The sequence below is a fragment of the Sus scrofa genome, chromosome 11 (genome assembly GCF_000003025.6).
Source record: "Sus scrofa isolate TJ Tabasco breed Duroc chromosome 11, Sscrofa11.1, whole genome shotgun sequence".
NCBI lineage: Eukaryota > Metazoa > Chordata > Mammalia > Artiodactyla > Suidae > Sus > Sus scrofa.
Window position 1 is genome coordinate 12,279,576 of NC_010453.5, and position 13,969 is coordinate 12,293,544.

Consider the following 13,969-nt stretch of genomic DNA (forward strand, 5'->3'; position numbering starts at 1 on the left):
GAAAATCCTTATTAACATTTATACAGGCAAACAGGATTAGCATCTTCCTGGGAAGCTGTTAAAACAGGCTTTGATTGTATGTTCAGTGAGCCTGTATAATGAGAGTCGGAACCACTCTACCGAAATGATTTATTTTTAGATAAACAAGGATAAAGGAGGAAAGCTAAGACAAGCAGAAATTCTGATGCCCCGTCACAGGAGAGGGGCGAGCGAGATCAGGAAGGAAAAACAGGAAAACAGTGTTCCCCAGAAAATCTACTGGAATTTAGAACCAATTATGTGCCAGGCATTTCACTCAGCACTTTACATGCATTGTATCTCTAAAGCACGTGAATCCCATGCAAAATACTGCAGCTATTTCCCTTTCCCAGAGGAAAGAAATGAAGGCCCCCAAAGGTCGCGCCCCAGTAGGTACAAATCTGCGATTCAAATCCAAATTTGCAATGATTTCGAAGTCTGTGGTCTTTCATCACATCACGGCCTCACAGAGGAGGCAGCAGTTTGCTACACCTTGAGGGAAGCAGCCCCGGCATGTAAGGGAAGCAGCGTGTTCCAAGCAGAGCACACGGTCTGGGGAAAGGCGTGTGGGTGCCGGTGCTGCGGGAGGAAGCAGTGCTTCCAGCCCAGGCTCCAGGCCCCAGTTTGCACTGGCTGTCCACGTCGCAGGTAAGAGCGACAGGCAGTGAAGCCACGCGGTCTCGGTCTCCTACTTACCTCAGTTGGCACGAGGAGTCAGGCCCCCTTTTCCCACGGCTGCCCTGACGTTCCTCCGCCGGTTGTTCTCTGGATACCCCCTGATGGGCGCCAGTCCTCCCACTGACCCTCCGAGACTCCAGATCAGTGATTAGCTGATGACCTTTACGTCAAAACCAGCCCTCAGGTGCTCCACCTGCTTGCCTCGCCTACTGTGTCCTGGGCACTCCAACCCTCCACCTGGCCCTTCTTCCCTTGACCGCTACTGCTACAGCTCTGCAGAGCTATACCTTAGACTGTCTCTTCTTGCCCTGTGTATCCTCCCTGGTGCATTTCATTTGTTCACATGATGCATTTACTCTCCATATGCTACTAAAAGTTCTAAACCCTTATCTTCAATCCTGATCTTTTTTTTTTTTTTTTTCCCTGAGATTCATATACTCAACTGCTTTTTGGACATTTCCATCTGGATAATGCACATCCAAAAGTGAATTCATATATTCATATCTTAACCTTAAAACATATGCCAAAATAAAGTTAATAAGGATTAAACATTTAAATGTCCAATACTAAGCCATATAAGTACTAAAAAGAACTATGACATAAGAAGAAGTCATACATAAAAGATAGCTCTGACAACACCAAAACCAAAACTCTCTAATGCCAACAACTTCATAAACAAACTGGTAAGGCAAATGAAAAACCGTGGAAAACATGGGCACCGTCTTTCCGAATTCACTGAACACTTTCCTACCCTGTCATTTGTGAGCACACCCTTTCCACCAATAGAAATGCTGGGTCCCTTAGACCTCACCATGCATAACTGTGCCTTGAACTTCACAACAGCACGGGGATAAGTGCTTATTTGTTTGGAGTTTAGCAATTATAAGTCAAACTAAAAGGACAAATGAGGAAGCAACTACGCAAAACACTCTCTTAATTTGGGAAACTTTTACCTCTGTTTTACCTTTTTATAAATGTTACATATTTTCCTCTTCATGGACCCTCTATAGAAACTTGGTACCTTGTCTCCCCTAAGTCCAACATCTGTTTCTCCACCAAACCAAACTAATCGAAAAGTGAAAAACATAGTTTATAGTAAGAGAAAACTCTTAGAACTTGGAAGTGAAAAAGCAAAAGTTACCTGAGACGTTTCGGCTAGGTATGTACGGCGCTCATTGCTGGTCTTATGGTAAGCCTGGACAAGACCAGAGAGAATCTGATGTCAGAGAAGACTGGCAACACTAACGAGACTATTGCTAAGTCGAGTCTGTCTCTGCTTTTTTAATAGTGTAGAAAATAGTTTTGTAAATATTTTGTGATAATTACGTAGTAGTAGGTTTGTAGATAACATACCAGAAGTCATGGCAGCTCCAAAGGAATTTCTTAGTACAGAATAAAAACAAAACTTTGATTCATTTCTTTTTTCTTTTTTTCTTTTTGCCTTTTCTAGGGCCGCTTCCGTGGCATATGGAGGTTCCCAGGCTGGGGGTCTAATCGGAGCTGTAGCCGCTGGCCTACACCGGAGCCACAGCAACTCGGGATCCGAGCCGCGTCTGCGACCTACACCACAGCTCACAGCAACACCGAATCCTTAACCCACTGAGAAAGGGCAGGGACCGAACCCGCAACTTCATGGTTCCTAGTCGGATTCTTTAATCACTGTGCCATGACGGAAACTCCAAACCTTTGATTCTTGTTCCAGTCTCAGTGCATAATCTTTCACTTGACTTTCCAGACTCCTTTTTTCTTTCTCTAGTTGCTTAAGTACTGCATTTAAGGATTCCTGAAAGTATAAACAGTAAATGTTTACATGTGCTCACATTCTAAACAACAATAAATATGACCATCAATTTCTTCACTGGCAAATTCCTTCTATCCCAAATCATTTGTGATTTCAAAATTCTATAAAATGTACCTTTTCAGTAACGGTAATAATAATAGTTTCAATACTGGAGTTCCTGCTGCGGCACAAAGGGATCAGTGGCAACGCTGGAGCCCTGGGATGCAAGTTCAATTCCCTGCCTGACAGAGGGGGTTAAGGGCCTGGCATTGCTGCTGCTGCGGCATAGGTAGCAACTGTAGCTCCAATGTGATCCCTGGCCTGGGAACTCCATATGCTGTGGGACAACCAAAAAAGAAAAGAAAAAACTTACAGTGTTTATTGAACCTTAACAATATGCCATGTACTGTGCTAAGTGCTTTTCACAGATTATTCCTTTCATCCTTATTTTAGCCATGGAGATGCTAATATATTTATTTCCATTTTACTGTAGAGAAAATTGCACCCCAAAGAAGTTAGATAACTTGCCCAAAGGCCCGTGGTTAATAAATGGTAGAGCTGGAATGAGAACACAAGTAATCTGACTCCAAAAAGACACACGCTAAACAATTATTATATGTGTATTCATAGATTGCTACAGGGGTAACAAAAGTAGAGTATTAGAACAGGCAACAGGTTGATAGCAGGGGAACTGTGAGACTACTGTAGAGGAGGACAGTTCTGGAAACTAACACGTCAATCCAGACACCCCTCATGGCAAATAGCTGAAGTCAAGGAGAAGAGAAGGTGAGCCAAGTGCCAGAGCAAATTGGATTAAAATTTTAATTCCTAAAATAATAACTGATCTTTTTTCAGTATCTCCAATTATTTCCCATATTCTTACACATTAAATTTTAAAATCTTCAAGTCAAAGTCTACACAACTTTTGTTGGTCATTATCTAGGTCACTGAGTCTATTAAAAGAAACATTCAACTAAAAATGGAAGCAGCTGATTTAAATCTCCACAAAACAAAACTGCAAGAAATTTTAGAGTTCATATCTTCCTCCTGAAATATAGCTCATTCTCTAAAAACTTTATTTATTCTTTCTTAAATATCTGTTAATAATTATGAGAAGTGTAAAAATTGTATTGTAGGAATCGTTAGGTCAGCTGGAACAGCAAGTACTAGTCTCTAAAAATGACAGCAGTGATCAAACAAACTTTGCAAGTGGCAGCTCTCCACTGTGTATATTTGCTGAACATCCCTGTTGAACCTCAGTCAGTGATATTTCTCAGGCAGGCATTATTTGTCTTTAAAAAGTATGCACTGGCATCCTAAACGGTTTTCAACCCCCGTCCTCCAAATATAAACTTGCTCCAGAAGAAAATCAATGAAAGCCCTATAAACAGAGGAGGATAAACTGAGTTCTCTACAGAAAACCAAACCCTTACAAAATAAACCACTGCTCAAGTATGAGAGTTTCTGAAGGGACAATCAGGGTAGTGATGAATGTAGTTTAAAATTTTGCTGTATACACCCTTGCTCCAAGGATTCCAAGCTCAGCCTTCCACGGTAAAATGGTTCACCTGCATCATTGTTGAATACATTTTTTTTGGCCACGCCTGTGGCATGTGAAAATTCTCAGGCCAGGGATTGAACCCACATCACAGCAGTGACCAGAGTGACAGCAGTAACAACGCTGGATCTTTAACCTGCTGTGCCACGAGGGAACTCCTAAAGACATTTTTATAGATGTGCAAGAGAATCTAACCATTTTTAACATGGTGTCAGTGGGAAAACACATTCCAAATGCCAGAAATAAACCCTGACACCTATGGTCAATTAATCTTTGACAAAGGAGGCAAGAATATAAAATGGGAAAAAGACAGTCTATTCAGCAAGAATTGCTGGGAAACCTCGACAGCTGCATGCAAATCAATGAAACTAGAACACACCCTCACACCATGCACCAAAATAAACTCAAAATGGCTGAAAGATTTAGATATAAGACACGACACCATCAAACTCCTGGAAGAGAACATAGGCAAAACACTCTCTGACATCAACCTTACAAATGTTTTCTCGGGTCAGTCTCCGAAAACAACAGAATATAAAAGCAAAAATAAACCAATGGGATCTAATCAAACTGACAAGCTTTTACACAGCAAAGGAAACCAAAAAGAACACAAAAAGACAACTTACAGAATGGGAGAAAATAGTTTCAAACGATGCAACTGACAAGGGCTTAATCTCTAAAATATACAAACAACCTATACAACTCATCAGCAAAAAAGCCAACCACCCAAATGAAAAATGGGCAGAAGACCTGAACAGACAGTTCTCCAAGGAAGATGTGCAGATGGCCAACAAGCACATGAAAAAATGCTCAACATCCCTGACTATTAGAGAAATGCAAAACAAAACTACCATGAGATACCACCTCACACCACTCAGAATGGCCATCATTAATAAGCCCACAAATAACAAATGCTGGAGGGGGTGTGGAGAAAAGGGAACCCTCCTGCACTGTTGGTGAGAATGTAAGCTGGTACAACCACTATGGAGAACAGTATGCAGGTACCTTAGAAATCTATACATAGAACTACCATATGACCCAGCAATCCCACTCTTGGGCATACATCCGGACAAAACATTCCTTAAAAAAGACACATGCACCTGCATGTTCATCGCAGCTTTATTCACAATAGCCAAATTCTAAAAGAAATTGATTTATAAACAGCTGGAATACAAATTATTTTTGTATTAAAGATGACCTGAATGTGCTATTGTCCAAAACTCTAGGAGCTTATACTAGAAGTGCAGATGGGAAATAGGTAAATTCAAGAGCTGAAACAAAATGTGTGAGCAATAAAGAGGCAAGGGAAGATGACTAAGGGAGGCCCTGGCTGGAGAAGGATTAGAATGCTGCTCTCAGGAGTCAAAACATTGGGAGCTACTGGAAGTTATGAAAGACGGTGAGGGCAGGGTAGGAATATTAATCAAAGACAGTTTCTATGACAAAGGGATAATTTCTTTTTGTGGTATGGATATGCAGTTTTAACCTTTAAACATTTTTAATACACCTTCCTTGGGTTAGACTGTATCTTGCTGCTACTCCAAATACATGCTGACTGGATTCCATGCCTTGTGTCCTAATTTTACAATCCACTTTTTCAAAAAAAATATTCAAGCACCTACTACGTGCCCAGCATTGTGCTTGGGATGCCACAGTGAGAACTACAAACCCAGACCCTGCCTTCGCAAAGCTCAGAGCCTAACGCCGTGCCCAGAACGTGGTTTATGTTGATGAATATTACACATAAGCTTAAGAAGAATCTTTATTCTGCTGTTGTTGGATGGAATATTCTATGGAGTCAAAGATGGAGCTGATGTATAGTTCAGGTCGACTATATCTTTACTGTTTTTTCTGATTTTTTGATCTCCCGACTATTGACGGGGGGTGGGTGTTAAGTCTCCAACTTTAATAAAGGATTTGCCTATTCTTCCTCCAGTAATTCATCAAAATTACCATCTAAGTGCTCCTATCAGTTTGTGTTTGCAGCAGCTTCTCTGTTCCAGGTTAAGCAGATCTCAATGATTATCTGGATTTGTCTGTTTATACAGATGTCAGGGTGGGAATTCGTCCTGCAAATTCAGTTTGCCAGTGAGTCAGGAAGAGTCATCAATTTTCAGGTTATCCGCTTCTTGTTGTTACTGTAACGACAAGACTGATGACTTCCAAGCACTGTGTATTCATTGGAGCTGAAACCAGACATCACAACCTGTGCATGATGCTCTTTTCTAACTGGAATGAAAAGAGCTCACTCTCCACAGCAATGGCTGCACACCCTCCACTGCAGACTCACTAGTTGGCTCTAGCAGTGACACCACATCTGGCAACACAGTTGGGTTCCTAAGTGGCTCAGTCTGCAGTAGCCTACAATTGTTCTCCAAGATACATCCAGGCTGTGCAGGGGCCGGACTGGCAAGTTAAACAGAGCCATGTCAGGCCTTCTGTTGTCCTCCCTGGGATAATAAATTGCTTTTCTTTGACAATGTTGGCTCTGGATGGGGAAAGCGCATTTTGCAACATTTCCATTCGGCTTTCTGCACCGTGACAGCTCTTACTTCAGAGATGAGGGCCCAATGTGGGGTCAACCTCAGTTACGTCAACTTGAGTCAGGCACCCAGGGGGTTGGGGAATGATCCCTGCAGGGGCAGGGGATTCTGTGCCCAGGTGGGGCCCAGCATGATCTGTGCTTTAGGCATAGGTTCTCATTCTCAGAGCTCAAAGTGTCTGGTTACTTCCTTCCCCACAGCATGCGGTCCCCATAAGTGGAGGTCTCTTTAGGGGAAGACTGGAAATATTGTCATGATATATACACTTGGACTGATATTGCAGGGTCCTTCCTTCTAGGAACCCAACCACCTCTTTGGTCAGTGATTTCTGGGTCTGAAAATTGGTTCAGGTCTGGGAAATAAGCAAAGAATTATGCTTTCTATGAGGTCAGCAGTCCTCAGCCTCTGCTCCCCCTTCTCAGTTTTTGCTAAATTATAAAGTTGAACAGCATTCTCATCCGTTGGCTTGGCAGCCAGGAGAGAAGGTGGGGCAGCTCCTGAGGGCGACACTGGCTGCCTTGTCGGAGAGAGGCCCGTGCAGGAGCTTCAGGACAGTGAGTGCTCTAGCTCCCACTCAAGCTACAGGTCAGCCGCCTCTGCCCACCCAGGGGGTCAGCACAGTTGTAAACATCATCACCAGCATCCGTCCAGATCCCCTGTCAGTTTTAGGACGGCGGGTTATCGCTGTCAGGCCCTGCCCTTCACATAACAGCCTGGCCTGGAATGGTAACCCCCACAATCGGATCTTCAGCCTCGCTTTTCTACTGTGGCTGCCCTTTCTACTGGAAAAGATGGCCTCTTTAGAGGCTACACCAAGGCTCTTTGATCTTCACTCTTAGATTTAAGTGCTTGCTAACTATTCTCAGCCTCTCACCATCCTTATGCAGGATGACAATACCGCTTAGCAATAATCCCATATTTTCCATATGCCTGCATTGCGGCTTCTTCCACAGTATTCCCTCCACGAGAACACTTTGCAGGGTCACCACAGTGGAGTCTTTCACAACTGAACCACCACACTGAGCCACAATCTACTGGAGCCACATCTGCTATCAAGGCACCGCGCCTGCCATGCAGTGAGTGAGCCAGTCCCAAATCCCATCTTACCTCCTGTTCTCCTACATCGCTCCCAGTACCTCTAGCTGTAGATGTGATCCTCTGAGAAGCAGACACCACGATGGGATGAAAAGTGAAAAGACCGTGTTATTAGAAATGCCTCCGTGAAGGGAAATCGGGAAGGAGCAGGAGAAGGCTGGAAAATCGTCCATTACAATGCAGATCTGACCCCCAGTGAAGGGGAGAGGCAGAGAAGCTTGGGTGGAAGCGGGAAGCATCCCAGGCTGGCCTGCAGCCTGAGGACAGTTTGGCAAAGTCATTAGGGAATCTTTAAGCCAAGGTCACCATCAACGGAGTCCCATGTACAGGTCTGCTTTAGTATCCGCACTGCACCTGACCATGGGCGCAGTATAGCCCATAGGCGGTGCAGTGCAGTCTTGATACAAAAGCAGTGATGGATTTTGAAGCCCAACACAGAGTGTCCTCAATTAACCTCTCTGTCCTGGGACATCTGTGACATGCATTCTCCAGGTGGCCCCACTGACTGCTCTTAAGAGCATTTCAGTTTTTTAAGTGAAGAACCTCCAATTTCCTACTCTGAGAGGTTTACTCCTGGCTGCTGGTTTTTTGGGAGTAGGGCAAGAGGGGATGGCGGGGGGTGGGGGGGAGAGCTGGGAGATTGTGCAGACTGCATGTGTTCATTTAATTCCATCATTTTTAGACCTGTATCTCACTCTTACCCCCTCTCTATTCCTGAAGGCCAAAGTTCAGACCTATTGCAGCTTAATTTTTCCAGAAAATAGGCGACTGACTGAAGGAGAGAATCCTGACTACGTGGGGTGGCCGAGGGGTCCCAGCAGCCAACTGCTCCACGGATACATGTTCGACTAACCTCCCAGCTTCCGCCTCCTTCCCCACCTCCAGCTCCTTCAGTACCTGGTGCTGCCAAGTCCTAAGGAGTAAGCAGGTCTGGAGAGTGACTGCTTTGTTTTGACTGATATTCCTCTCGGCAGGCACTTTGCTATTGCCTCCTCAACTCTCAAGTCAGTGACTATTCCTTCAACTGAGGGTTTTCCAAAACATTTATACATTTGACCAAGTCCACAGAATGTACAACACCAAGAGTGAACCTTAGGGTAAACTATGGCCTTTGGGTGATTATGATGTGTCAGTGTAGGTTCATTCTGATGAGTGATGCTGGTAAGGGGATTGCATGTGTGGGAAATCTCTGTACCTTCCTCTCAATTTTGTTGTGAATCTAAGACTGCTCAAAAAAAAAATTGATTCATTAATTAACTTTAAAAATTGCCTTGAGAGAAAATGAGAACACATTTTTAATTTTGTGAAAACTGTATTAGTCATTAAATACCCTGGACTATTAAAAGCAAGATATTTGTGATTTCATTTATAAGTTATTATACACATCAGAAATCCTTTAAAATTATAAAATCACACTTCAATAACTTTAAGGTTCATTTTAGATTTGGATTATTTATTTTACTGAACTAGTAAAATAGTAATGTAGAATTAGTAAATAAACTAGTATTTTATTTTATGCCTTTTTTTTTTTTTTTTTTTTTAGGTCTGCACCCACAGCATATGGAGGTTCCCAGGCTAGGGGTCTAATCGGAACTATAGCTGCCAGCCTGTACCACAGCCACAGCAACGTCAGATCCCAGCAGTGTCTGCAATCTACACCACAGCTCATGGCAACACCAGATCCTTAACCCACTGGGTGAGGCCAGGGATCGAACCTGCAACCTCATGGTTCCTAGTTGGATTTGTTTCCGCTGGGCCACTACTCCAGAACTAGTATTTTAAAGATGATTTTATCAAAGGCACAAAGTCTCTCATTCCATTACTTCCAATTCATTGGGAGACCCACAACTTAAAGTTCTTGGTCTTCCCAAGGAGCTGGTTTTATCTGATTATATACTCAGTGGTCACATACTAGAAAAGTGCAGCCTGGACAGATGTACCAAAATCTAGAGCTAAATGAAAGACTCAACAGGAAATTAAACCTCAAAAAAAATTACATACACAAAATTAATTCTTCCACTATCACAGAAGAGTTGTTTTTGAAACTATTCAGTTCTTCACATTTCAAGCTGTAGCATACTTCACATATGCTTATGTCTTTTTGTCCCTTTTTTTTTTTTTTTTTTTCCCTTTCTAGGGCCGCTCCCTCAGCATATGGAGGTTCCCAGGCTAGGGGGTCTAATCAGAGCTGTTGCTGCTGGCCTTACACCAGAGCCACCGCAACGCAGGATCTGAGCCGTGTCTGCGACCTACACCACAGCTCGTGGCAACACTGGATCCTTAACACTGAGCAAGGCCAGGGATCAAACCTGCAACCTCATGGTAGTCGGATTCGTTAACCACTGAGCCACGACGGGAACTCCACATATGTTTATGTCTTAATTGTAAAAAGTCACCTTCCAACAGGAGATTGAAACAAAAGGATAAGAATAAGAAATTTCAGGATAATATTTACATAGCTAAAATCAAATATACTTTTTTTTTAAAGCCCCTTTCCTTTATTCCAAGTAGAAAGTAAGCTCTATTACCATCTATTTTTTAAAACAATGGTAATTGCTATACTAAAGAACACATAAAATCTACAAGTTAAAAAACCCTTCTATTGAATGCTTACAAGAGAAAAACCGAGAATGTAATTAATCACAGCTCCCGGATATGTGGTACTTCTCAGTGAAGGCAGTTGGAACAATGAATGAGCGCAGCCTTCTGCAGGCTTAAATGCCGGGTACCCCCTTGTGGACACCACTATTATTACATTTATATACAAAATGTGTTCACTTTTCTCTGAGTTGAGCCTATATCTATCTCCAAATTAACCATTCTGATCTTTGGGGAGAACACACATCCGGTGATACTTATGACAGAATACCTCATATTGATTCAACAGACTTAGTTTTTAACAAATTGAACCTTCCTTTGAACGCCTTAGGATTATATTTATAAGCACGCATTAAAGGATTTAGATGTCGGCAAATTGGCTTTCTATGAATTAATTTTCTACAAATTGACCAGGAGTCTTGCAGAGGACATTTGAGGTGAGACTAAAAATCTTCCTAAAGAATGTCTTTCTGTTTCTACACCTCCTCTCTCATGCCTCCCACCACCGGCTAGTCTTGTTGGTTTTAGAAGGATCTACGCTCTAACTGTCTGATGGACAGAACATGGGTGCTGGTGAGAGGTTTCCTTGAAGGGCCAAGCTGTCTGGGTGTGGAGGAAAACAGCAGAGAGTGCACTGACAGGAAAATGAGACGCAGAGAGGAACAGGAGTGCTATGGTCTGAATTTTAGTGTCTCCCTCCACCCCTAAGTTCATACACTGAAATCCCAATGCCTGATGTCATGGCCTCGGGAGACGAGGCCTTTGGGAGATGCTTAGGTCATGCGAGCGGAGCCCTCATGAGCAGGATTGATGTTCTTACAAGACAGACCCCACACAGCCCTTCACACCTTCCCCCACGCGTGGACACAGCAAAAGGCACTGTCTCCGAACCAGAAAGCCCTCACAAAACACTGAATCCACTGGCATCATAATCCTGGACATCTCAGCCTCTAGAACTGTGACAAATACATTTCTGTTGTTTACAAGCCACCCAGTCTGTGTTTTTGGTTTTTGTTTTTTGTTTTTGTTTTTGTTTTTTTTCATAGCAGCCCAAACAGACTGAGATAAGGGATAATTTTTTTTTTTTTTATCATTCCAGCTGACTCAAGGCCCAGGATTTCCACTTTGCGATAGAGTTGAACACAGGGAAATGGTGGAACTTAATGATAAAAGACTTTATACTAACACTTGTCATAAGAAAGGCTCTCTTGCACATCATTCTCTGGGGGTATAAATTCTCTAAATTTTTTTCCCCCCAAAATGTGCTCTGTAATAGAACCTACTTATTTTTTAATTTTTTGTCTTTTTGCCTTTTCTAGGGCCACTTCTCGTGGCATATGGAGGTTTCCAGGCTAGGGGTCTAATCAGAGCTGTTGCTTCTGGCCTTACACCAGAGCCACCGCAACGCAGGATCCGAGCCTCGTCCGCGACCTACACCACAGCTCACGGCAACGCCAGATCCTTAACCCACTGAGCAAGGCCAAGGATCGAACCCACAAACTCATGGTTCCTAGTCGGATTCGTTAACCACTGCACCACGACAGGAACTCCAATAGAACCTATTTAGATGCCTGCTAACATTATCAATCTCCAGGCTTTACCCTACTGATGAAGCAAGCCCAGAATGTACACTTTCAATAAATTATCACTTGATTCTTATAGAGTTTGAAAATTAAAGAACCAAAACTTGACAGACTGACCAGCAACTAAGGATGTGGCAGGGCTGGACAGCTGGGAAACTGGAAAGCAGAGGTGCTAATCATCTTTCCTGCTTGTGTCAAAGGTACTAAGGTTGACTTGGCCTAAACACGCTCATCTAGGAAAGGAGACAGGCTAGTGTTAGGAGTAACAGGAAAGCTCGGGACGCTGACTCAGAATATTGCTGGGCTGCACAGTGGGAGCCACCACGCTGATAAAGAACTCAGCATCCTTAGCGCCTTCACCCAACTACCTGACTGGAGATTAATGAAGAGGCCAAAGGAACAGGTCAGAACCTGAGAAACAGCTATTGCTCATCGGAGATGAAACAGTCTAATTAGCCTTAACTTTTAATTATCTGGAACCTTAAAACAGTTAAACAGTTCTCATCTTCCAGGGCAGCACACACCTGGAAATTCTTAGAACATTGGGGAGGCTCTAGGTTCTTTTTCTGGGGGACACAAACAGAAGGGCTAGAAGCAACTGTACACCCAGATAGCTCATTTTTATTTATTTATTTATTTTTATTTATTTATTTATCTTGTTTGTTTGTTTATTTTGGTGTAACCACCAGCATATGGAGGTTCTGGGGCCAGAGATCAAACCTGTGCCACCACTGTGACCTGAGCCACAGCTGTGACAATGCCAGATCCTTAAACCACTGAGCCACCAGGGAACTCCAAAGGTTCTGTGCTTTTTATCAAAAGATTAAAACCCTGTGGAAGCCCCTGCTTTCTGGGTGGGGTATGAAGAAACACAAAATTCTACGATAGCTTTAAGAAAGTACAAGAAGATTCACAACTTGTGTAACAGCAGAGGTCAATAATTCAGACTGCACATTTCTGGGCCTCGCCTTTGCCCTTAGTCCTTCCAAATGGATTAAGGTTAATTTCACAACAGACTTGTTTTAGTGAAATTTTACTTCTTTATCAGGTGAAGGAAGGGAACGAGCATGCATGCTGCTCGCTCTGTCAGGCACTATGCTGGTTGCTTTACTCATCTTTAGCAGTTTTCATGGCAACCTTTCCTCATTTTACAGATGAGGAAATTAAGCCTCAGAGACGAAATAACTTCCTTCACGTCCCACAGTCTGAATCTGAACCAGAACAGTCTAACTCCAAAAGCCCGGTTTCCAGGGTTTCCAGGGAAAAGAGGTTACACTGGATCCATTTTCTCCCCCCCCCCACACCACTTTTTCTCCCAGCATCCTCTCTTCTGCTCAGCACCTGCTTCCTTCCTTTGTTTGTGAATAACGGGCCGTGTGCTTCACCCACACTGCACGGGCAGCGCAGGCAGCTTCCTGGAGAACACGCCTCTGCGGGCGCGCGCAGCCCTTCTTCCCCTCGGCTCCTGGGAGGCCACTCTTGCCTGGTCTCCCCCTCATCCTTTTTTGATAGTTTTCCTCTGTGACTTATCTTCAATCGCAGTATTCCCCAGGGTTCAAGGCTCCGTCCTATTTGTCAGACTCGATATTTTTGCCTGAGCAATCTCTTACACTTTCACGACTTCAAGCAACACTGATGACTCCACGGTCTCCATTTTCAGAGAGACAATGTTCTATAGTCTAAAACTGTTTCCAGCTGCTTAGTGACCACTGTTATCTGCGTAACACACACAACACTGAAGTTTTCCTAATAGCCCCACTAGTTCTGATTTCTAGAGTCCTGCTCATTGTAATCCATAGTTATTCAAGCCTGACTGTCCTTAAATCCTCTCCCACTCTCACCCCAGTATCCAAATATTCATGGAATCCCCATTCCTAAATATCTCTTCAATCTGTTCTGTCCCTAAATACCACCCTCCAAGCTGAAAAACACCTTCCCTTACTTCCGTTAGTACAAGGGCATCCTACTTGGTTTCCCCACCTCAGGTTTCACCCACCCTTGGGGAATCCTGGGGTGTGGGGTAGGGGAGGACTTTGAATTCTCTATAAAATCTATCAATAGCTTCCCATCACATACAAAAGGTCACACCCCCTAACATGGATCAAAATCCTTTGTT

General features: G+C 43.4%; 1 protein-coding gene across 1 annotated transcript in view; it reads right to left on the minus strand.

Annotated features, from left to right (window-relative positions):
- Window positions 1–13,969, minus strand: part of LOC100624094 (spermatogenesis- and oogenesis-specific basic helix-loop-helix-containing protein 2) — a 106,626-nt gene that overhangs the window by 76,476 nt on the left and 16,181 nt on the right. The window contains 2 exon segments of the mRNA XM_021065387.1: window positions 1,838–1,891; window positions 2,381–2,479. Of these exon segments, the coding sequence (XP_020921046.1) occupies window positions 1,838–1,891; window positions 2,381–2,479 (153 nt within the window).